This window comes from Pristis pectinata, chromosome 20 (genome assembly GCF_009764475.1).
Source record: "Pristis pectinata isolate sPriPec2 chromosome 20, sPriPec2.1.pri, whole genome shotgun sequence".
Lineage (NCBI taxonomy): Eukaryota > Metazoa > Chordata > Chondrichthyes > Rhinopristiformes > Pristidae > Pristis > Pristis pectinata.
The window spans coordinates 1,987,625-2,011,599 of NC_067424.1; the positions used below are offsets into that span (position 1 = coordinate 1,987,625).

General features: G+C 45.2%; 2 protein-coding genes across 5 annotated transcripts in view; one reads left to right on the forward strand and one right to left on the reverse strand.

Moving 5' to 3' along the window:
* LOC127580697 (calcium/calmodulin-dependent protein kinase type 1D-like) overlaps window positions 1–7,062 on the forward strand; it is a 32,839-nt gene extending 25,777 nt beyond the window's left edge. For 2 of the 4 annotated variants that reach the window (XM_052034456.1, XM_052034459.1), the window contains 2 exons: window positions 2,538–2,655; window positions 5,295–7,062. In XM_052034456.1, coding sequence (XP_051890416.1) covers window positions 2,538–2,628 — 91 coding nt within the window. In that variant the 3' untranslated portion in view covers window positions 2,629–2,655; window positions 5,295–7,062. Of the gene's footprint in view, window positions 1–2,537; window positions 2,670–5,294 lie in introns of all 4 variants that reach the window. The other 2 variants (XM_052034457.1, XM_052034458.1) reach the window with 2 other exon arrangements.
* A 1,386-nt stretch (window positions 7,063–8,448) lies between these two features.
* Window positions 8,449–23,975, reverse strand: part of LOC127580807 (laminin subunit beta-3-like) — a 48,006-nt gene continuing 32,479 nt past the window's right edge. Inside the window, exons 15-23 of the mRNA XM_052034709.1 lie at window positions 21,126–21,295; window positions 18,771–18,979; window positions 18,023–18,211; window positions 17,090–17,234; window positions 14,810–15,017; window positions 14,141–14,282; window positions 11,955–12,131; window positions 10,618–10,768; window positions 8,449–8,933 (exon numbers count right to left, since the gene is read on the reverse strand). Of these exons, the coding sequence (XP_051890669.1) occupies window positions 8,794–8,933; window positions 10,618–10,768; window positions 11,955–12,131; window positions 14,141–14,282; window positions 14,810–15,017; window positions 17,090–17,234; window positions 18,023–18,211; window positions 18,771–18,979; window positions 21,126–21,295 (1,531 nt within the window). The 3' untranslated portion in view covers window positions 8,449–8,793. The remainder of the gene's footprint in view (window positions 8,934–10,617; window positions 10,769–11,954; window positions 12,132–14,140; window positions 14,283–14,809; window positions 15,018–17,089; window positions 17,235–18,022; window positions 18,212–18,770; window positions 18,980–21,125; window positions 21,296–23,975) is intronic.

The following is a 23,975-nucleotide window of genomic DNA, read 5'->3' on the forward strand; positions in this document are numbered from 1 at the left end:
ACACTTTCAAAGGTCACGGAAAAGTGAACTACAAATGCATCTCTTGATCTTTTAACAGCATTTTTCATGGAAGTTCCGCAGCTATTTCTGAAAGTGCCAAAGCAATTGAGAGGGGATGATTTCCTTTCCAAAAAGATATTAACCGAAAACATTTTTAATACAATCCACATTGCATTTTCCAGATTCATTTAATTAGCTCAAATTAAAATCCCTAGCTGAGATCTGAACCTATCTCCCTGGTTTGTAATTCCAAACCTCTGTCAGTAACAGACCTGCGAAGCTCCTGTACCGGTTTATTGAGAATGTTCTTCTGGCCATCATGAGCATGAGAGATCATAATTTAAGAACATAAAAACATAAGAAATGAGAACAGAAACGTCCTACTGTCCCTTTGAGCCTGCTTCATCACTCAGTGAGGTCATGACCCTCCTATCTCAGCTCCATTTCCCTGCACCATCCCCACATCCCTTTATATGTCCAGAAATTTACTGATCTCTGTTTTGAATGAACTCAGTGACTGAACCTCCACAGCCTCTGGGGTAGGAACTTCCAAAGATTCTCCACCTCTTCACTAAGAAATTTCTCCTTACCTCAGTCCCATATGGCCAACCCCTTATTCTGTCCTCCTCAGCCAGCGGGGACACCATCCCTGCATCCAGCCTTTGAAACCCTAGAATTTTGTAAGTTTCAATGAGATCTTCTCTCATCTTCTAAACTCCAGAGAATACAGGCCTGGTCTCCCCGTTCAGCAAATCAGTTAAGGGATGTGGGCTTCATAGGCTGAGCCAGCATTTAATGGCCCATCCCTAGTTGCCCTTGAGAAGGTGCTGGTGAGCTGCCTTCTTGAACCGCTGCAGTCCTTGAGGTGTGAGTGGACCACAGTGCTGCTCGGGAGAGAGTCTCAGGATTTTGATCTAGCGATGGTGAAGGAACGGCGAGATATATCTGTCTAGTAAATCTACATTTCACCCCCTCTTTGGTAACTATATACCTTATAGATAAAGAAGCCAAAATTATAAGTAATACCCCAGGTACAGTCTCAGTAAGCTCCCATATCGTGGCAGTAAGATGCCTTTCCTCCTGTACTCGAATCCTAAAGGCCAACGTACCATCAGTGATGCTGATCACCTGCAAGTTGGCTTTTGGTGACGTGCTCAGGGGCACCCAGGTCTCTTTGAACATCAACACCAGCCAATCTTTCACCATTAAAGAAACTCTGCTTTTTTATGCACAAAGTGGATGACGTCATTTTCTTTCCACATGAATTCTATGTTGCCCATTCAGTCAGCCCCCTGAAGCTGTGTTACATCCTCTGTACTCACAGTCCCACAGTTTTATATCCACCTAGCTGGACTTTAATTATAAATATTTTGAAAACATTTGGATAATTACTGAACAATCCACAATTTGCTTTATTTCTGCAGGACCCAAATCCTGGAAAATGGTTCTCAAGTTTATTTTTTGTGGTAAATCCAGATGAACACCAATGGCCAATTGGTCTGTTAAATTGATATTGTAATATAAAGACGAGATGGTAGAGTGGCTCCTCCCAGTCGATGATTACCTGCACCTTCTTTGTGTAATCCGTTAGATTTGGATATCTACAAAGAGAATTTCTACAGTCCATTATACAGCAGCAAATTGCCCATCCCTAGTTGCCCCTGAGAAGGTGGCGGTGAGCTGCCTTCCTGAACTGCTGCAGTCCCTGAGGTGTGGGTGCACCCACAGTGGTATCAGGGAGGGAGTTCCAGGATCTTGACCCAGCGACGGTGAAGGAACGGTGACGTATATCTGTCTAGTGAATGTATATTTCACTCCCTCTTTGGCCACACCTCAAGGACTGCAGCAGTTCAAGAAGGAACTCATCACCGACTTCTCAATATTTCGTGTGTGGGATCCTTCATCAGAACCCAGACAATTTTTTGACAGGTTCCCAATATTTAAGTTATGCATTTCCTGTGGCAAGCTGTTGTTTACTAATTCATTGTTACAAACTTCATGCTTAGAACATAGAAAAATACAATACAGAACCAGGCCCTTTGGCCCACAATGTCTCCACTGACCACAATGTAAATTTAAACTTATCCCAAATCCCTGCACACGGTCCATATCCCCCCCCCCCCATTCCCTGCCTAGTCATGTGCCTGTCTAATTGCCTCTTAAACATTACTATTGTATCTGCCTCCACCACCTCCCCTGGCAACCCGTTCCAGGCACCCACCGCTCTCTGTGTAAAAAAAGTCACGAGAATCTCATTTAAACTTTCCCCCTCTCACCCTAAACCTATGCCCTCTAGTATTTGACATTTCTATCCTGGGAAAGAGACTGACTGTCTTCCTCATTCTGTGCCTCTCATAATCTTATAAACCTCTATCAGGTCTCCCCTCAGCCTCTGACACTCCAGAGAAAACAACCCAAGTTTGTCCAACCTCTCCTTAGAGCCAATACAAACAGAAAGTAAACTATAGTTGATTGAAATGTTGAGTAGTAAGTTGAATTGTTTTTGAAAATCACTTACAGCTTCATCTTTTGAACAGGTCAACTGCATGTCAAATTATGAAGCCAAATAAATGGAATAGCATCAAGCATGGTTCGGCCAGACAGACAGGAGTGTGCTTGCTTATGTAACTTGGGACATGTTGACATCAGAGACCAGTAAGTGAATGAAGGTGAGATGTGCAATGTGAGTGAGGGCCAACACAAGTGTCTCATTCCTGAAGCCGGGAAAATGAATGGGTAAGAGTGGCTCCCACTGTACTGACGGTACCTGACTCCCCTCTGGCCTGTATTCATTTTGGAGGGCAGTACTGACTGATATGCTTCACACGTTCCTTGGTGAAAACTTTGCTCATTTTATCTCCCAACGAGGACCCTGGGTTGTTTTCTCTACTCAGGGGCTCTGTGTAAAAGACCGACAATCAATGGTATTGAAACTAAACAAAGGTGATGGGATGGGGTTGGTAACTTGAGGCGGGTAGGAGTCCATCTTCCTTAGCAGAAAGATAGAAGATCGAGAGGGAACAATCCAACCTGTTTATGGACTGGGTGGCTTGTGTTCACTCTCACCACCACAACTTTGTACCAATCTGTGTTTCCCCTACACTCAGTCCTGACTCCTGATGACACAAGGAGCTGTACGTCCTCAGAGACTTGAGGATCTCCAGCCATCCATGTAACCCTCAGTGACACCCAACCTTAAGTCACTGGTGGATGAGTTAGCATTCTCACACTTGTTGCAACAATCGACTTGCATAAAGAAAAGCCTTGAATGTAAACAAAATAGTCTGCTTTATGTTAACAATATAGATTCTGTGTTTATTTCCTGGCTGTAAAGATATCTATGGTTTATTTATGTAATGCAACGTGCAGGACAACCTATTTACCGCACCGGTTCATGAGCCACTTTCTCAGGGTCTGCTGAGATTACGGCAGCTCACCTTTCTGTCTTTCAGTGGTTGAGGATTTTTTCCATCTTTTTCATTTTGACAATATTAACATATTGACGATATAATCTGTTAACAATTCCTCGCTGAGGGCATTTCCAATAGCATTGCTGAGAACTGATGGTTTGGATTTTGCAACTGTAATGTCAGTGAAACCATCATCGTCATTACATTCTGAAAGCAACAGGAGGTTCCCACACGTACGTCATTGCTGAGGGAAGTTGCTGTCAGTGACCCAGCGTCCCTCGACTGTTTCACACTGTTGCGGCCTCCACTCAGTTAAGTGATGAAAACTTCAGTTGGCTACAAACTAGTCTAACTGCAAAATACACTGAATATCTTTCATTTTATTGCACGAGGTGCATGTGAGCCTTCAACATACTAAACCAGAATCCCTGCTTAACCCTCCCTCTGCACTTAAAACAGATCACTTTATATTTGTAAAATGTAATTCCTTATATAAGCATTTCAACACATGATGGATAGTATATTTTTCTTTATTTTCTGGTCATTATTATAGTTACATTATTACATTTCAGCTTTTACCCCTGCTTTAAACTTTATTCAATAGTCATAAATTTGTGTTTGCTTTCTGAGAGTTCATCAACATAATAATCTGCTGAGTTAGTACGATAAAATTCTGTGTCTGAAAAGGGGACGTCACCACTTCGGGGAGAGTGGAGACACAGGAGAGGGCACAGCACCAGGGAGAGTGGAGACAGGAGAGGGCACAGCACCAGGGACAGTGGAGACAGGAGAGGGCACAGCACCAGGGACAGTGGAGACAGGAGAGGGCACAGCACCAGGGAGAGTGGGGATAGGAGAGGGCACAGCACCAGGGAGAGTGGGGATAGGAGAGGGCACAGCACCAGGGAGAGTGGAGACAGGAGAGGGCACAGCACCAGGGAGAGTGGGGACAGGAGAGGGCACAGCACCAGGGAGAGTGGAGACAGGAGAGGGCACAGCACCAGGAAGAGTGGGGACAGGAGAGGGCACAGCACCAGGGACAGTGGGGACAGGAGAGGGCACAGCACCAGGGAGAGTGGAGACAGGAGAGGGCACAGCACCAGGGACAGTGGGGACAGGAGAGGGCACAGCACCAGGGAGAGTGGGGATAGGAGAGGGATTTCAAATTTCAAATTTCATTTCAAATTTCAAGCATCTGCAGTTTTTTGTTTGTATTCTCTGTTTTTGTTTCAGGTTTCCAGAATCTGCAGATTTTTGCTCCAAACCAGTGTGCTCCATTTGTAAAATTCAAAGGTTTTTGTTCTATCTTGTTGGCTTTCAAAGCTGTGTATTAATTAGGAGGGTGAACTGCTGTAGAAATACCTCATGTAACTTGCATTAGGCTGGAAGGGTTGGAGTAGATTCTCTGTCTGGAGATAAGACTAAGGAGGTGGCTCAGTCACTTATTGTAGGGACACAACAGTTTCATTCACTTGATCTCACCAACAATGAATTAAACCCCTTGCTAATCAAAGCTCTCAGCTACCGAACTGCTGACAGTGGGTGGGTGAGATTTCCCCAAGGACGTCTCTGCTCAGGCCAGCAGTTATTGCCCATCCCCACTTGCCCTTGAGGAGGTGGTAAGCCACTTTCTTGCACTATGCTCTTGGAAATCATCAGGTAAGGAGCTGCTTTGCCATTCTCTGTAACATTTGGTCCAATGATACGTCACAAGGTGGCTCTGAAGTTAAATGAGCAGCTTTGTTGATGCAAAAGTGTTAAGTTGAGCAGGTTCAAGACCCCAGCTCCTAGAACTAGAAACATTTTTCATGAATGCCCAGCCATCCACTTTGTGTTAGCTCATTGGCCCTTTATTCATTAAACAAAGATTATTCCTTATTCCAGGCTGAACCAACAGATGCTCAATATTATCTGGTTCACGTGGAGGGGAAACGCGTTAATGAGAGGTGGCAGCAGTGAGGCAGCAGAAATGTAACGATACCATTGGCTCCTCCATGTTTCAGTTCCTCCCGGTTTGAGTTGGAGACCAGCATCAGTTGGAGGAAGCTATGGAAATGAGGATTGGATTGGACAGGACAGCCAAGTCTGGACCTAATGTAAATATCCATCAACACTTGTCCCATTGAACTCATTGTTGACTGTTGGCAGTTTGGTTTCAGATTTTCAAATTATTCCTTAAATGGCAAAAATGAACATTTTTGCTCAAATAACATGCTTAGTTTTCGTATGTTGTGTGATTTTAATTAATAAATAGTACATTTATGTGTTATTCTGTATAAGGTAAGCTGATGCCCAGAGAGACTTGTCGGGAGGTTCTGTTTGATCAGGAACTCAGACGTGGCCATTGGAGAGGTGGGTAATCCCCTCTGTAATGTTATGGGGTGGACGGGTCCATCTCCTCACGTCTTTAGATGATTACTGGGAGCCCCTGTCTCTGCTTTCCTCCATGTCCTACCCCTGAGCTCTCGATAGTTCTGATGGCACTGCTGGAGAGGACCTCGGGGCTGCCCTCTTTTCACAAAATGGGCATCAGAGCTGCTTCAGGGATTATGTTCCTCCCAAACGAGAGAGCAACCGTCCTGTCATAATAGTAACTTGGAAATGTAGTGCAAGGCTGACATCTCTATGTATCTCTCAATTATCTATCGTGGGAGATAATATTTATAGAATTTATGGACTCAGTGTATGTATGCCCATATTTGGGTTTGGTAAGGATCTGTTAAATGATACAACCCCATGTACGTTTTGTGAGTGTAAGGGTTAGTCCATGTTCAATCATTGTATCGTAACTCTAGTCAGGTGAGGAACATGGGGATTGGTTGACAGTGGATCTGAGGATGAGAATCAGCTGTATGCCCAACTTCTGCTCCTATTTCCTCTGTTCTTTTCCAGTTAATAAGTTAACAGTTTGAGAGAAACTCGGATCAGTCCACAGTTCTGATGACTGGTCATTGACCTGAAACGTTTCTCCATGGATTCTGCCTGGCCCGCTGGGTTTTCCAGCTTTGTGTTTTATTATGGATAGGGAAACAGGGTTAATGTTTCAGGTCGAAGACCCTTCGGGGTATTTCTGACCTTGTTGCTTGTTTCTCTTTCCAAGATGCTGCCTGTCCTGCTGAGTGTTTCCAGCACTTTTTGTTCTCATTTCAAATTTCAAGCATCTGCAGTTTTTTGTTTGTATTCTCTGTTTTTGTTTCAGGTTTCCAGAATCTGCAAATTTTTGCTCCAAACCAGTGTGCTCCATTTGTAAAATTCAAAGGTTTTTGTTCTATCTTGTTGGCTTTCAAAGCTGTGTATTAATTAGGAGGGTGAACTGCTGTAGAAATACCTCATGTAACTTGCATTAGGCTGGAAGGGTTGGAGTAGATTCTCTGTCTGGAGATAAGACTAAGGAGGTGGCTCAGTCACTTATTGTAGGGACACAACAGTTTCATTCACTTGATCTCACCAACAATGAATTAAACCCCTTGCTAATCAAAGCTCTCAGCTACCGAACTGCTGACAGTGGGTGGGTGAGATTTCCCCAAGGACGTCTCTGCTCAGTAATGCTCTTTATATTGGAGCATTGCTTTTAATTTTCTCTTATAACTGCATTTTTTAAACTCAAACCAGTGAAATGTTTTGTGTTCAGGTTACATTGTGTTGAACAAAGTTACCAGAACCTCTTCTGGGAAATGTTTCTGTAGATGTAAAGATTAAAGTCTGTAAAATGAAACATTTTGAGTTTCAATGTGTGTTCATTGTAAATCATTCTGCTTGTTTATGTCCACCATTTATGGTTTTAAGGATGAAGGTTACAATTTAATATTCTTTTCCTCATTGAAAGAGGTTCAGGTTTAAGAGATTGTTTTTGTTATTAACAGTTGACATGACCTGAATTATTTGTATTCTCCTGAGGGTCCCAACCCATTAGTGACATTTAGCAGCCAGGAGAACATAATGGCCCCCACTGGGAGGTGCCTCCTTCCCTGCCCCAGGTTGTTGGGGAGCCTGTCTGTTTGTCCATTTCGATGAGTTGCCAAACCAGTGCTGAGTAGCAACTCCCTGGAGTTCTGGTATCTGTGGCTTTCACCCAAGGTTTGTTGGGTGGAGGAGTGGTGGGGAGTGATGAGAAATGACCAGCAGAGTCACAGCACAGAAACAGGCCCTTCAGCCCAACTGGTCCATGCCAACCTAGATGCCCATCTAAGCTCGTTCCATTTACCCACATTTGGCCCAAACCTTCTAAACCTTTCCTATCTATATACCTGTCCAACAATCTTTTAAAAGGTGTTATTGTACCTGCCTCAACCATTTCCTCTGGCAGCTCGTTCTCACATACTCACTGCCCTCTGTGTAATAAAAAAAAGTTCCCCCCAGGTTGCTATTAAACTTTCTCCTCTCACCTTAAACCTATGCCCTCTAGTTCTTGATTCCCCAACCCCAAAGAAAGGGGCTGACTGCATTCACCCTATCTACACCCCTTATGATTTTATCCATCTCTATGAGATCACCCCTCAGTCTGTGCTCCAAGGAAAAGTGTCCTAGCCTGTCCAACCTTTCCCTACAACTCAGTCCTTCAAGTTCTGGCAACGTTCTCATAAATCTTTTCTGCACTTTTTCCAGTTTAGTAACATCTTTCCAAAGCAGATTGCCCAAATCTGAGGACTAGTGGTCCACAGTAAGATATGTGTTTGCCTGTGAAAAGTAACACCTAGAATAAAGTTGCAGGATCACTAGTCCCTCAACACCAGAGGAAGTGGGACTGGTTCACCCTTCTATTCCTCCACTGCATTCCTACAGCATGCAGGGGACCCCAATCAACATAGACTTAAGCAGGCTCCAATGTTCTGTGGAGAGTGTGCTGGACACAGACTTGAGGCGGGCACAGGAATTGATTCAGACTGATGGATGCAGAATCCTCACCAGATCCTCTGCCACCACCTTGTTTCGAATGAGAAGCAGGAGATCAGCACTGAAAAATCTCCCAGTTAACCCACAACACCACCGCTGTTTCAGGAAGATTGTCAGTGATCTCAATAAGTAAACCAGGAGTTCTGTCTACTGACAACAGGTGATCAGTTTATTGTGTTTTAATAAGTTAATACAATGCTATAGTGTGGACAGATTCTGAAGTATTCAGCTCCAATAGAAAACTTTACGGGTTACCTAGAAAACAAAATTGAACTCATTCCAGTAAAAATATGGAAAAGTGCAAGTGAGAATGAAAATATTCAAGATGAAATTCTTTTACTGCTTGGGATAAAGTTGTTTCCAAATGCAGCAGCATCACAAGGTCCAAACGAACCTCTTATTCCAAAGCCTAATCCGACTATAATCCATCTTCAACAACAAAGCTGAACGAGAGGCACTGCTGCAAGACTCACACCATGCCCGTGAGCCGTTACGGCGTGCACTGGCTGTAGTACCGTGCTTGAGATTCTATGTATTTCTTGATCTCGGCTACTTTATTCTGATAGCCTTCCAGCTGAGCAGATTTACTCTCCAGTTGCTTATTTCCCAATGCAAGATTCTGTTCCGTTGCTAAAATGAAAGCACATTCACAATGTCAGCAAAAGATCCTGAACTGGGACCATCATACAGGAGACTGCAATGTTAACTGGGCAAACTAAACTGTGGTAAGCATGGCCTTTGCTTGACTAACTACCATGCAATTAGCTGCTTCACAGTCTTGCAATCAACTTAAAACAAGATTACTTCATAGAACATGGAACAGTACAGCACAGGAACAGCCCACAATGTCTGAGCCAAACATGATGCCAAATTAAACTAAATCTTTTCTGCCTGCACATGGTGAATATCCCACCATTCTCTGCAATATTCATGTGTTTGTCTAACAGCCTCTTGAACACACCATTTCCATTGGAATTAGCACCATTTCTTAGGAGACTCACTCTTAAAGAGCTTTATGCAGAAGATATTTTTGATTCATTTCAAATGTATGCGCCTTTAACAAAACAAACGTTTGTTAGCCACCAGAGACAAGCAGGTTGGTGCGAGACTGGATGAATGATTAATTAACCGATGCTCTTAGGAAAACAATTAACTAATCAGTTAATTAGAAATTAAAAAGGACTTAATTCTGCTTTCCTCAACCCTGTACAATTGAAAATTGAAATGCCTTAATGTTTCCGGTAGCACTCCAGAAAGTTGACATGACATTTTCAGTGTTGGGTCACCCTCACACCTCTCACATTGGTCAGGGATGGGATGACATCATTCCTCTTGGAATGATCCTTCTGGAGCATTGTGGAGTATTAGACCGAGTTATCCCAGGAGTGACCAGGATATGCAGACTGGGATGTTTTACTAGTGTAGTGTTGGATGGGTGTTTGGGGCCATTGGAATTTGGAGCAGGGTCCCACAGCTGAGGGGGTGCCTCTGCACATTCTTCTCACCCAGCAGGGAGTGCTGGTCACTTTTACTGACAAACTCCACACCTACTGCGATTGAAGTTTAGTTCCTGGATTCTTAGCCCTGCTCTTTGGGTTACGTGCACTACTGCGTGAATAAGATTTCAAGTGAAGGGTGCAGGCAGAGGAAACAATCGTAGCTGATGACAAATCTTCTGAAAGGCCAATTGAAAAGCTCAGAAGGATCTCAGACCATTCGGGCCACTACTGGGCATTGGGTAAAGAGCAGCTGAACCTCCCAACCACTACCAACCCTTCCACTCCTCCAAGCACCTCGGATGAGACATTCTCCATTCAAAACCCCATTGATACCAGGGATGGCACCAAAGTGGCATGAAAACTCTCAGAAACCTAGGCACCAGCAGGAAAACCTCAAGTAGGAAACATCAGGAGAAGCTCCTTTTGTGTTATCCTTCCCTACGATGAGGTCTCCATGCCCATGGTCCAAGGGTGCTTGCCTTTCTCTGGGGTATTTGCCATCCAACCCACCCTGCCCCCTCTGGTAATGAGAGAGGGATCAGGGCTCCTCGTTCTGGATCTTCTGCCTCACCTGGAAACTTGTGTGGCATGTAGGACAGGTACAGCTCAGTCCTGCCCTGCTGACCTGCCTCCAAAGAGGAGAGGTGGCTTCATTGGATCAGTGTGTGGAACAAACTGAGCTTCTGTGCCGATTCCAGGTACACTGGAGCCATTTGCAGCAACACACCCTTTCTCCATGATTGGACAACTTTCCTGACACATCCCCTCATGAAACATTCATCTGGCTTCACAGTAAATGATAGTCGGTAACTTACTTCCAATCATTGCCATTAACTCATCAACCTTATTAAGGTACTGTCCAGCCTCAACTTTAACCCGATTGACTCGATCCATCAGATCTTTTGGGAGTGCTTCTGGAATCTTATTTCGAAGTTTCTCATACTCAGCAATGAGTAGTTTCAGATCCTGGGGGGGGGGAAACACATTGAAACAGTGACACGTTGATGACACGTTACACCTCGCCATATTTTGTTCCACATGACACACATTTTATATCAGTGCTACCCAAACATCTGGTAAGAATTCAGCTAAGGACTAAACATTTTGATTTTTATGGAGCTTATCAACTAGAAACAGTTCCAGAAATTAAATGCATCTTTTGAAACTATTTGATATTAACTTCTGCTGAAACCATGGGGCTGTATTCAGCCTCTTCATTAGCATCCTGAACAACACTGCATCTAATGAAATATGAGTTACTATATTGAGGAGAAAACCCATGTGTTGGAACCAATGACATTTGATCAAGAAGGTAAAAGGTTGGGCAGCAAGAAGCACAGCACACCCTTGGTCCTGCCATGAGATATGAAACCATTTGAATAACCACTGCAGGGCTCTTTTACATCACTCAGTCCTGAGCCAAAGTCTCTGTAAATTCTGGCCTCAGGGCTATGCAGAAATCCAGGCTGACACTCCACCGAGGGAGCGCCAGACCACGCAAGGGGTGCTACTGAGGGAGTGCCACACCGCACAAGGGACAGTACTGAGGGAGGGGCAGTACTGAGGCAGTGCTGCACTGTGAGAGGGCCAGTGGTGTGGGAGCTTTACCTTGTCAGAGCTGTGTGTCTTTTGGAAAAAAAATGTTAAACAGAGACCTTCCCAGGGACAGGAGATCCCAGGCACAGTTTTAATGAAAAGCAGGAGAACTATCCACAGGAACACCGCCAATATTCATCCCTCATTCAACATCTCCAGAAGACACCAGACTGCCAACTCATGATCACCCAGCTGGCTGCGGGATCTTGCTGTACACGTGTCTGATGACATTACAACAGACAGCACATATCACAAATACTTCACTGGCTACAAGGTGTTGGCATAGATGCAAAAGGCACTATCGAAATGGAAGACTGCATTGACAGAACATCTACAACAGTTCAAGTGGGATATTCAGAGTTAAATTCAGGATGAGTGTGTCCAAAAACATGGAACTGTTTGCATTCAGTAATAACTAATTACTCTCAAGTCAAATCTCGAAAGGAGTGAAAAGTAAACTTCTATTAAATTAATTCCTATTGAATAAAACATATAATCTACAATGCAAACTAAATGTTGAAAACGTTTCCTTCCCACTTGTTTTCTGAATACCCACCCCCTGAGCATCCTCTGCTGTGTCCTGCGCGTCGTTAGCACTCTGTTCCAGTGCTTGAGCTTTCCGTAGATTTGCCTTGTTCTGTGTCAGCAGGCTGTTGATTTGGTCAGCGAGACGTGCCAGTCGCGCAGTCATATCCTGCAGGCTCGTCTCTGTATTCACGAGCGTGTCCTCAGTCTGCAAAATAAATATGACACAAAGACCTTACCTTTAAGGAACCTGGCTGGAAAACCAGATGGTCACAGCACACACAGAGTCTTGGGTATTACGTACCCCCCAAAGATACACTCATACATTTCTTGCAGGGCACTGTCTTTTTCCCCCACAGAAAGGGAATCAAAAACTAGAGGGCAGAGGTTTAAGGTGAGAGGGGAGCGATTTAAAAAGGGACCTGAAGGGCAACATTTTCCCCACACAGGGTGGTGGGTACATGGAATGAGCTGCCAGAGGGAGGGTAGAGGTGGGTAGAATTTCAGTGTTTAAAAGACAATGTGCTGGAGGAACTCAGTGGGTTGAGCAGCATCTGTGGGGGGGTGGGGGGGGGGGCGTGAGAAGGAACTGTCGATGTTTAGGGTCAAAACCCCGCATCAGGACTGAGAGGGGAGATGGTCAGCATGGAGGAGAAGGGGAGACAGGGGTCCGAAGAGGGGTGTAAGATGGCAGGCAGGTGGTGCCAGGTAGAGGAGGGGAGGGGGTGTGGAGTTGGGTGAGTGGCGGGTGGGTGAGAGATGGAGGCAGACAGAGAGAGAGGAAAAAAACGAGAATCAGATGGAGTGAGGTCAACGGAGGCAAACGTTTAAAAGACATTTGGACGGGTACACGGATAGGAAAGGTTTAGAGGGATCTGGGCCAAACATAGGCAAATGGGACTGGCTTAGATGGGCATCTTGCTTGGCATCGATGAGTTGGGCCGAAGGGCCTGTTTCTGTGCTGCCTTAATCTATGACCTGTGACATATTTCTTTAAATTATATAGCAGCATTAGAAAACACATAGTTAAGTGGCAAAGAATTAAAGGGGGAGTTGATGGTCAAGTGAGAGACGGAATCAATTATAGGGATCAAGAGAGGATGAAAGGCCAAACGGGACCGATTGTCCCGCTGGGAGTGGACGTGGGCTCAATGTGTTGAAGGGGCCCCTTCAGTTGTATAACAAGTAACTGATAGTGAGAGGAATTCTTGGCAAATTAGAATTGCTCTAGTTCCTTTCACTCTAACACAAAAACACAAGTTAAAAGTGAAATTTCCAGATGTTGCTCAGAAAAGTTCCAACCTTCATTGTGTGGCTAAGTGAATACAACGAGACTAAGTGAATACTTCCGTGTCTGTCAGCTTTCTCGTCACAAATAGGCACCAGCAAAATGAAGATACTTTAGCATGAAATCAGTTATAGCTGGCCCATGATGTTTGAGTTCAAATTACACTATCAGTAGCAGCTATATAAAACTTTGGTTGGGCTGCACTTGGAGAATTGGGTGCAGTCCTGGTTGCCCCATTACAGGAAGGGCATGGGGGCTTTGGAGAGGGTGCAGAAGAGGTTCACCAGAATGCTGCCTGGATTAGAGTGTATGAGCTATAAGGTAAACTTAGGCTGTTTTCTCTGGAGCATCGGAGGTTGAGGGGAGATCTTATAGAAGTCTATAAAATTATGAGACACATAGATAGGGTAGACAGACAGAATCTTTTTCCTTGGGTAGAAATGTCAAGTACTAGAGGATATGCATTTAAGGTGAGAGTGAGAAAGTTTAAAGAAGGTGTGTGAGCCAAGTTTTTCTTTAAGAAACACAGAGAGCGATGGGTGCCTGGAACGGGCTGCCAGGGGTGGGGGTGGAGGCAGATACGATAGCAGCATTTAAGAGGCTGTCAGTCAGACACATGAATGTGCTGGGAATGGAGGGATGTGGATCATATGCAGGCAGAAAGGATTCTGTTTAATTTGGCACTGTGTTCGGTGCAGATGTCATGGGCTGACGGGCCTGTCCCTGTGCTGTACTGTTCTCTGTTCTATGCAGATTAAAGGCCAGTTGTCAATCAAATCCCCTCACTTTGATTGGGCTTTGTGTTGCATTGACAGAAGTTGGAGCAAAGACCTCCTTAAATCAAAGGAGGACTGCCTTCTGAGATACGCTGTCAAATTTCTAGGATTCACTGATTTCCGGTTTGGTTGAAGGAGCCAGAATTCATTTACCTGTCTGATACGATCCTGTGCAGCGGCGATAGCCTCTGTGACATCACCCATCTTGTCGTTCACCTTCGCCAGGGCATTATTGGCGTCTCGCAGAGCGTCACGAGCTTCACCAACGTTGTCCTCCACTTCACCAGCTCGTTCCCTGGGGCACAGCACAAGAGGACAGGGAAGAAGATCAAATTAATTTGATTGTAGCTTCATTCATGTTTCAAGGGGAGAACTGCTGGATCGATCCCCTAGTATTGCCGAGTTTACCAACTCTCAGGATGGAAGGGCTTTTTCTAAACATTGTTCCCATAATACAGAGACAGGTTCATGGAGAGGAAAGGTTTAGAGGGAGATGGGCTGAATGTAGGCAAATGGAACTAGCTCAGGAAGGCACCTTGGTCAGCAAGGATGAGTTGGGCCGAAGGGCCTGTATCCATGCTGTATAACTCTATAATATGGGAGAAGGGAGAGGATATTTGACAATGGGCTTAACTTTAAATGTGCCTTCTACAACCACATTTTAACTTATTTCAGATAATCCGTTAACCAGGGACTGGAACAACATTCCCAGATCCACCACCAAGATAGATGGTTGCAAATGATGCAGGAACACATTAATTGATCACAGCGGAAGGATTGGTTCCCACTGTCAGTGCTGACCCCACTGCAGATTCCCAGTACCTGGCTCTCTGTGCTTCATTAAGCAGGGCTCTGGCTGTTTCGATGTCATCCTGTGTGTCCGCCAGGATTTCGGTGACATCAGGAAGTCCGGCTGCAATGTCGCGCAAGGTGCTGATCCTGCTTCGGATTGTAGCAGCATCCGTGGGTAGTTTGAGTGAGAGAACATTCTCACTGATCCTCTGAATTTTCTCAGGATCAGCCCAGGCTGCTGTAATATTCAAGTTGTGTGCAAGTTATTAAAGGCTCAGGGAAGTAAACCAGACCACACTGTTCTAGTACAGTGTGGGCCAGTCAAGCTCGCTCTACTCTCACTGAGCACGAAGCCCTTGTCCTCAACCACGCCGAGTCCTACTCACCCATCAGCTTTGTTTGCACTCACTTGCAAAGGTCAGGGGTCCTAAGATCTGGAAACCCACAACCTCCTTCTTCTTCTAGGTAGGAAAGGTCAAACGTGACCTTGCTAAATGGTGAAGCAGTTTGAGGGCCAAGTGGGTTCCTTCCCCAAGTTCTCATGCTCTGAGGTCTTCCTCAAGACATTGGAGCACGAGAACTTGGCCCTCAAACTGCTTCACCATTCAGCAAGGTCACGCTTGACCTTTCCTGCTTAGACTCCCAACAATCTGCCTCAGCTTTTAATGTATTCAGTGACTCCAGTTCCACAACTTTCTGGGGGAGAGGAGTTCAAAGGTTCACTGTTCTTGGAGAGAAAACCCTCCTCTTCTTCATCGTGAATAGGCAATCCCATATCTGAGACGATGGCAGAACTCACCTCAGATGGAGACACAAGAGACAGCAGACGCTGGAATCTGCAGCAGTAAACAATCTGCTGGAGGAACTCAGTGGGTCGAGCAGCATCTGTGGGAGGGGATTGTCGATATGTTGGATCGAGACGCTGCATCAGTCTCAGAAAAGGGCTGGTGAGGGCAGGTGTAGCAGCCAGAGAGATGTCAAGTATCCCACCAGGCTCCGGGAGGACACTATGCTGGTAAGGAAGAGATGTTGGGAACCAGAGTGAAGGAAGATCATGTTATCGACACCAGGTCAGTATAAAATGAGAACACAGAGCTGAGACAGCTCGACAGCCCTGTGGACTATCCCGTTATAAACATCCCACTGTGGGATGACAGAACAAATCAGATGGGGATGTTTTTGGGAAGTGACATTTTGTGGAAAAGACCAGTTCTGATGCAGGATTCCAACCCGAAACATCAGCAATTCCTTTCCCCCCACAGAAGCTGATCGACCTGACGAGTTCCTCCAGCAGTCTGTTTTTTGCTTCAGATTCCAGCATCTGCAATCTCGTGTGACTACACTTGAAGTGAATTTTGCCTGTTGTATGTAAGCTGTATACAGTACATGCTCAAAGCTTCAAGCTAGCTGTTGATGGTATTAACAGCATCCTGGTTCATTTTGTACAGCTCTTCTCTCTGTTAGAAAAGGTGTTGTGTTCCAAAACAGTGAATAGAGAAATTCACAAAATGAATCATTACTTAATAATAAAAAAAAGTTTACTCTCAGAGGTGGACCATGAAGAATGGGAAAGGGCAATGTGTGACTTGTGGTGTGGGTTGTGGTGCTGGACTAATACTCAGAGACCCAAGTTCAAATTCCTTATGACAGATGTAAAAGTCAAATTCAGATTGAAATTTGGAATTTAAAAAAAAGCCCAAAATGATCATAAAACGCAAAATAGTTGTAAATCTCCTCTGGTTCATTAACCTCCTTTATGGGAGATCGGCTAGCCCAACCCAGTCTGATCTATGTGCGACTCCAGACCCACCCTTGTAGTTGACTTTGATATGGACCCAGCAAGCTCCTTGGTTCAAGGGCAGTTAGGGATAGGGAATAAATGCTGGCCTTGCCAGTGACGGCCACATACTGAAAAATGAGTAATGGGTGGGCTTGAGTATCACTGATCAACTTCCCCTTTAACTGATCCACATCATTGTAATATCCGTGTCACTCAATCAAAACACGTGTGATGTCTCTCAGCTCCCAGTTACTATAAAGTTGCTTTACATAACACATAGCAAGTCTCTAACATAATGTAAAGAAAGAAAAATTGTAATGTATGCAAAAGAAATGTCATTCTATCTGCTTCCTGCATAGTTTTAGAATATTACCACTTGTCACAGACACACAAGAGGGCATGATGGTTGGTTGATGAGTTTGTATGTGCACTGGCCATGCCCTGTGTCGATAGAATTCTGCCTGGTGCCCTTTACAAACAGGACAAATTAGCTAAAATTGATTGAAACTTTTGGGAAACTGCGCACGTACATGTCAGAAAGTCTTTGACTTGGCTGATGAGGCTCTTGATGTCCGCAATGCTTTTTTGCATCTGATCTTTGGCCGAGACAACTCGAAAAGTCAGACTTAAGGCACTGTCCTTAATCTGTCGAGCCATTTGGTCAGTATTTTGGAGCTGGAATAAAGCACAGTCAAATTTGGTTCATGCACAGCTTAGTATCAGTGTTAAACTTAGTACAGAATTTAGTACAGAAGTATAGACACTCAGTACAGAATTGTTGGCTACATTCGGTCCATGAAAGCATTGTACAAGATGTTGGTGAGGCCGCAGCTGGGGTACTGTGTACAGTTTTGCTCACTCTGTAATGGGCAAGGCATCATTAACCTGGAGAGAGTGCAAAGAAGATTTACGAGAATGTTGAGGGACTAGGTTATAGGGAGAGGGTGGGCAGACTCGGAGTGTAGGAGACTTGAGGGGTGGCCTTATAGAGGTGTATAAAATCATGAGGGGCATAGATAGGATGAATGCACACGGTGTTTTTTCCAGGGAAAGGGAATCAAAAACTAGAGGGCACAGGTTTAAAGTGAGAGGAGAAAGATTTAAATGGGACCTGAGGGGTAACTTCTTCACACAGGCGATGATGTGTACATGGAACGAGCTGCCAGAGGAAGTGGTTGAGGCGGGTACAATAATAACATTTAAAAGACATTTGGACAGGTACATGGATAGGAAAGGTTTAGAGGGATATGGGCCTAACTTGAGCAAATGGGACTGGTTTAGATGGGCATCTTGGTTGGTATGAACCCGTTAGGCCAAAGGGCCTGTTTCCGTGTTGTATGACTGGTAAACTGCAAGGGTTGTGATGCTGCACTAAACAACTTGCACTGAATAACTAAGAGAACATTAAACAGAATAGTTTACTGAACTGTGTTACTTCCAAAGAATCTAGAAACCAAGCCTACCTTTCTGGAGAGCTCTGCAATTCTGTTGGAGACGTCTGGTATGATGGCACTTCCTCTCTCAGCATCTTCAATCGCTTTCCTCGCCAGCTGAAGAGCTCCCTGGCAGTCGCTGCCTTCACAGAATTCTGGGCAGAGGTCTCCCTGACATCGTTCCGCAGTGCAGGGTTCTTTCCTGGAGCCACCACAGACCTACGGGAAAGATCACACGATGGGCTTACACAGAGACGTCAACATTCAAATGATAATGAATCATCAACACAGAGGACAGCTGGCTCTTCGTGCTGGGCACAGAGCAGCTGCTGGGTCTCAAACTTCACAGCTCTTGACCTGTGGGTCACAGAACCTGATGGAAGGGGTAGAATGGAGGTGGGTGCAGATTTACGAGTGGTTCAGAGCTCTGAAGCAAACGCTGCAAAGTGCCAAAGATGCAGTTTAATATTAAGTGGAGAGCAAACTCACCGCAAGAACTACAGAACAGTTCTGCCTTTCGGGAATGGAATGGGCTGTGTTCTGGAAGAAAATAACCTGACGACTGACTGAGAGTGTGTCATCTGTGAATCAGTAACACTTGCATCTTTGGATTGGGAGGTTATGGGCTCGGACCATTATGAAGAACTTTGGAGACTCAACTTTGTACAATTTACATCAATGACTCGGATGAAGCCACTGAACCTCTGGTTGCCAAAGTTGCTGATGACACAAAGGTAGGAAAATTAACGTCCACCCTTCTGTGGAAGTGATGCCTTACCTTGTGGATGAGGGGGTTGATATCTGGGGTCTTCAGACTGTCCTTCAGCACCTGCAGCTTGACCCCATTGTCGGTGCTCAGGTGCATCTCGAGTTTTTTTGCTGTAAAGCGTGCATCTCGTGCTTTTAGGATGATGGGTTCCATAGCAGTGACCCGGTCTTTAGCTCTCCCGGAGCGTTGGTACGATGAGAGAACGCTGGTGAATGCCCCTGAGGAGATAGAAATCACCAGAACTCTGATGGGTTCTGCATGCAAGCTTCAGAAGGAGGTGAACTGTGGGACGTCGGGCAAGTACTAACACGGATCTCCCTCATTTAATAATTGGCTGCTTCAGCTGGTCTCCTGACCACCTGACTGTCACCGAACCATGGAATGATAGTTGTTACAGGACAGAAGCCAATCAGCCCATCAAGTCTATTTCGACTTCTGGTGGATTTATCCCATCTTCTGTGTTTATCCCAGCCCTGCAAATTATTCCCCTTCAAATGCCTTCCCAATTTCCTTTCGAAAGCGCTGACTGATCCTGTGTCCACCACACTGACAGTCTGGGAGTTCTGGAGCATCACCATTCGCTGCATTTCCTCCAATCCTCTTTGTATATTTGCACAGAATCTTAAATCTCTGACCCTGCTCCTTGAACCATCCAACTTCCTGTACCTACCCTCTCTGAACCTGCCACAATCTTATCCATCTCCACCTAATCTCCTCCCAACCTCTGCTCCAAGGAGAATGACCAGTTTCTCCAGGAACTGAAATCCCTTGTCCCTGTGACCTTCCCAACAAATCCTTCCTTCCTACACTTCCTAAAGACTGGCAACAGATTGTACTTGAGTTGTGCTCGAAGCTGCGTGTTGTACGGACTAACATCACCTCCCTGCTTACGTACTCTGTGTCTCTATGTGTTTTCATGGATTTATGCCCATCTACACAGGTCCCTCTGTTCCTGCACACCCTTTAGAACTGTGTCACCGTGTTTATACAAAGCTCCTTATTCTTTCTGCCAAAGTCTATTGTTGTCTGTGCCAATACTCCATCGCTAGCACCTCCCAGGAGACAGCCAAGTACAAGGGACACAAGAGATTCTGCAGATGCCGGAATCTGGAGCAACACACACAGAATGTGGGAGAAACTCAGCAGGCCAGGCAGCATCCATGGAGGTAAATAAACAGTCCATGTTTTGGGTCAAGACCTTTCATAGGGTGATGAAGGGTCTCGACCCGAAACGTGGACTGTTTATTTCCCTCCATAGATGCTGCTTGACCTGTTGAGTTCCTCCAGCATCTTGTGCAAGTACGAGGCACTCCTGCTGGAAGTTATTTCACCCTCCAAATTAACCAGGGGAAACCTCTTCCCGAGACATTGGCTCAGATTCAAAGCTCGAGAACGTTCTTCAATTATCAGCACATCATCCCAACACAGGAAGATCTCACGCAGTGCCTTAAGGATTCTGTAACTGGTGGTCATCCACAGGCCTGTCCAGCCCAACTTGGGGCATGGGGGTGAATCCCATTGTGCCAGCCTGTTCGACAAACTTAGTTAATAAATCTGGATAAAATCTAGCCTCTGTAGTGGGAACCATGAAGGTAGAAGATTGTTATAAAAATTGGTAAATTAGTTTATTATTGTCACATGTCCCGAGGTACAGGGAAAAACTTGCCTTGCATACCGACCATACAGATCGATTCAGTACACAGTGCATTGAGGTAGTGCAGGGTAAAAACAATAACAAAATGCAGAATAAAGTGTTACAGTTACAGAGAAAGTGCAGTGCAGACAGATAATAAGGTGTAAGGGCCATGACGAGGCAGATTGTGAGGTCAAGTGTCCATCTTATTGTACTAGGGGACTGTTCAATAGTCTTATAACAGCAGGATAGAAGCTGTCCTTGAGCCTGGTGGTACGTGCTTTCAGGCTTCTGTATCTTCTGCCCGATGGAAGGGGGAGAGGAGGGAATGTCCGGGTTGGGTGGGGTCTTTGATTATGTTGGCTGCTTTACAGAGGCAGCAAGAAGTGTAGACAGAGTCCATGGAGGGGAGCCGTCTGGTTCAGAAATCTCCTACAGGGAAGGAAATCTGCCGTCCTTACCCGGTTTGGGTCAACGCGAGGCTTCAATGCACAGCAATGTGCCAGGTGCTGAACTGCCTAGTTAACCACCAGCAAGGTCCTCAGTTCAGGGGCATTTGAGGTGTACGAAGACCTGCCCCTTATGGAGAAAACCAGTCAACCCGAAACATTAATGCTGCCTCTATTTCCTCTTGCGTTATCCGAGCTGGTTAGTAAAACTCAGGTGCCAGAAATACTCGTGAGAGAGACTGATCACTCACTAAAATCTAACCCTGGCCCACTGGTTCATACCTTGAGTGCCTTGTGATCCTTCAGAGATGTGATGGTCCACCTGCTCCCTCTTCACCTGGACTTGACTCTCGATGTTTCTCACGGCACTGTTCAACTCATCCAGTTCTCTGTGCAGCCGGAAACTTTGATCCACGTTGCTGATGTCGGGGTTGATTTGGTCTGCCTCCACTCTGTGGAAATGTTCAAACTATTAGGTTTTGGAATAAGGTTCTGGTCCTGGTTCAACAGGCGGTGCCAAGTGTGACTGTACACAGTTCTCCAAGTACCAGACTTTTCATCTAATCTCACCTTGGATAAAGCAGCTATGAGATCATTGGTAAATTGTTTTATTAATGTCACAGGTCCCGAGGTACAGTGTAAAACTTGTCTTGCATACTGTTCATACAGATCAATTCAGTACACAGCGCATTGAGGTAGTACAGGGTAAAAGCAATAACAGAATGCAGAGTAAAGTGTCACAGTTACAGAGAAAGTGCAATGCAGGCAGACAATAAGGTGCAAAGGCCATAAACAAGGTAGATTGTGAGGTCAAGGGTCCATCTTATCGTACTAGGGAACTGTTCAATAGTCTTATAACAGCGGGACAGAAGCTGTCCTTGAGCCCGGTGGTACGTGCTTTCAGGCTTTTGTATCTTCTGCCCGATGGGAAGGGGAGAAGAGAGAATGTCCGGGGTGGGTGGGGTCTTTGATTATGTTGGCTGCTTTACTGAGGCGATGGGAAGTGCAGACAAGAGTCCATGGTGGGTTTCTGTGATGTGCTGAGCTGATTCTGTAATGTGATGAATGTATTGACACTGATCTGCCTCAGATTTTTTTTGCATCAAAAGTCCATAAATTCCCCCAGACTACAGTCTGTCATCCTGTGCCCTTTCCAATTCACAACTTGTAAATCACATCACAAATCAAAAAAATGGTAGGCTCTGGAAACCTAAAATAAAAACAGAAAATGCTGGAAATATTCAGCAGGTTAGGCCACATCTGTGGGAAGAGATGTTTCAGGTCCTCTCTCTCCCACAGATCCACCCGACCTGCTGAGTATTTCCAGCATTTTCTGTTTATATTGTGACATTGCCTTCCTTAATGGAATATAGAGGAACCATTGGAACCGACTGGAGCTTCCAGTTCTTACAAGCTGGTCCCACAAGAAAATCCTGCCTTTTACTTCACGTGATATGTGTTTTAAAGGCACCAAGCCATAATTACTGCTTTGGTGAACCATTGGCCCAGACAAACTGATTTCATGAATGTGGATGGAAACACATTAAAATAAATGGTGTTTTAACATATAAATATTTTAAAAAATAAAATGTATATACTTCAGCTTCCAACGATAATAATCTTTATTTTGTTCTGTAAACTGATTTGCTGTTTGTGAGGATTCTTCAATCTGATTGGTTACACAGCCATGTTGATGACATCACAGCTGCTGGGTGCCGGGGATCCCTTTGATCGGAGAGCAGAGAGCAGCAGGCGTGGGTAGGAGGAGATCTCTTACTGTAGAGCCTGCTACGTCTTAGCAGGAGGCTTCCTGCAAGGAGAGCAGTGAATGATGTGTCTGCTGGCCAATAGTTCTAGGTGGGTCTAAAGTTCTATCCTGGAGATGGAAATGTTGGAGATATCCGAGTCCTGGAACCTAAAGCCTCATTTCTCCAGCCTTTAACTCAACTGCATCAATGGGATATCAAAAACATACTGACTGCTTTTCATTCAGGTCAGTAAAGCTCTTTCAGGGTGAAAATCAAAACCACCACAGATGCTGGAAATCCAAAATAAAAACAGAAAATTCTGCAAATACTCAGAAGGACAGGTCACATCTGTGGGTCGAGAAACAGGGTTAATGTTCTGTTGAAGGGGCTTCAACCTGAAACATTAACTCTGTTTCTCTTCCCACAGATGCAGTCTGACCTGGTGAGCGTTTCCAGCATTTTCTGTTTAAGTTTTCAAAGAGAAACCATGGATGTGGTTTAGGAAAATACTTGCTCTTTGGAAATGGATCATTTATACCACCAGAGGGAACCGACACCTCATCTTGGCAGTGCTGCAGCTCCTAGAGTGCTGCACTGGAGCATCAGCCTAGATTAGGTTCTGCAGTCTCTGGGTAAGGCCTGAATCCGTCACCTCGTGATCCAGAGGCTGGCTGGCAACAAGAGAGGGCACTGCCCTCTACTCCTGGAGGATTGGGTCCATGATTGAAAAACCACACAAAGAGAGAGAGAGAGAGAGAGATAATTTGAAAAGATATATTGTCATAGAGTAATACAGCACGGATACAGGCCCTTCGGCCCAACCAGTCCATGCCAACCACAGTGTCCACCCAGCTAGTCCCAATTTCCTGCATTGGGCCCATATCCCTCCAGCCCCACCCCTCCATGTACCTATCCAAGTGCTTCTTAAATGATCCAGTTGTACCTGCCTCACCCACTTCCTCTGGCAGCTCGTTCCATACACTCACCACCCTCTGCGTGAAGAAGTTGCTCCTCTGGTCCCTTTTAAATCTTTCCCCTCTCACCCTAAATCTATGCCCCCTAGTTTTGGACTCCCCTACCCTGGGGAAAAGACTGTTACTGTCCACCTTATCTCTGCCTCTCATAATTTTAAACACTTCTAGAAGGTCACCCTCATTCTCCTACGTTCCAAGGAATAAAGACCCAGCCTGGCCAACCTCTCCCTATAACTCAGGGCCCTCTAGTCCTGGCAATATCCTTGTAAATATTCTCTGCAACCTTTCCAGTTTGACCACATCTTTCCTATAACAGGGTGACCAAAACTGTACACAGTGCTCCAAGTGTGGCCTCACAACTTATACAACTGCGACATAATGTCCCAACTCCTGTACTCAGTGCCTTGACT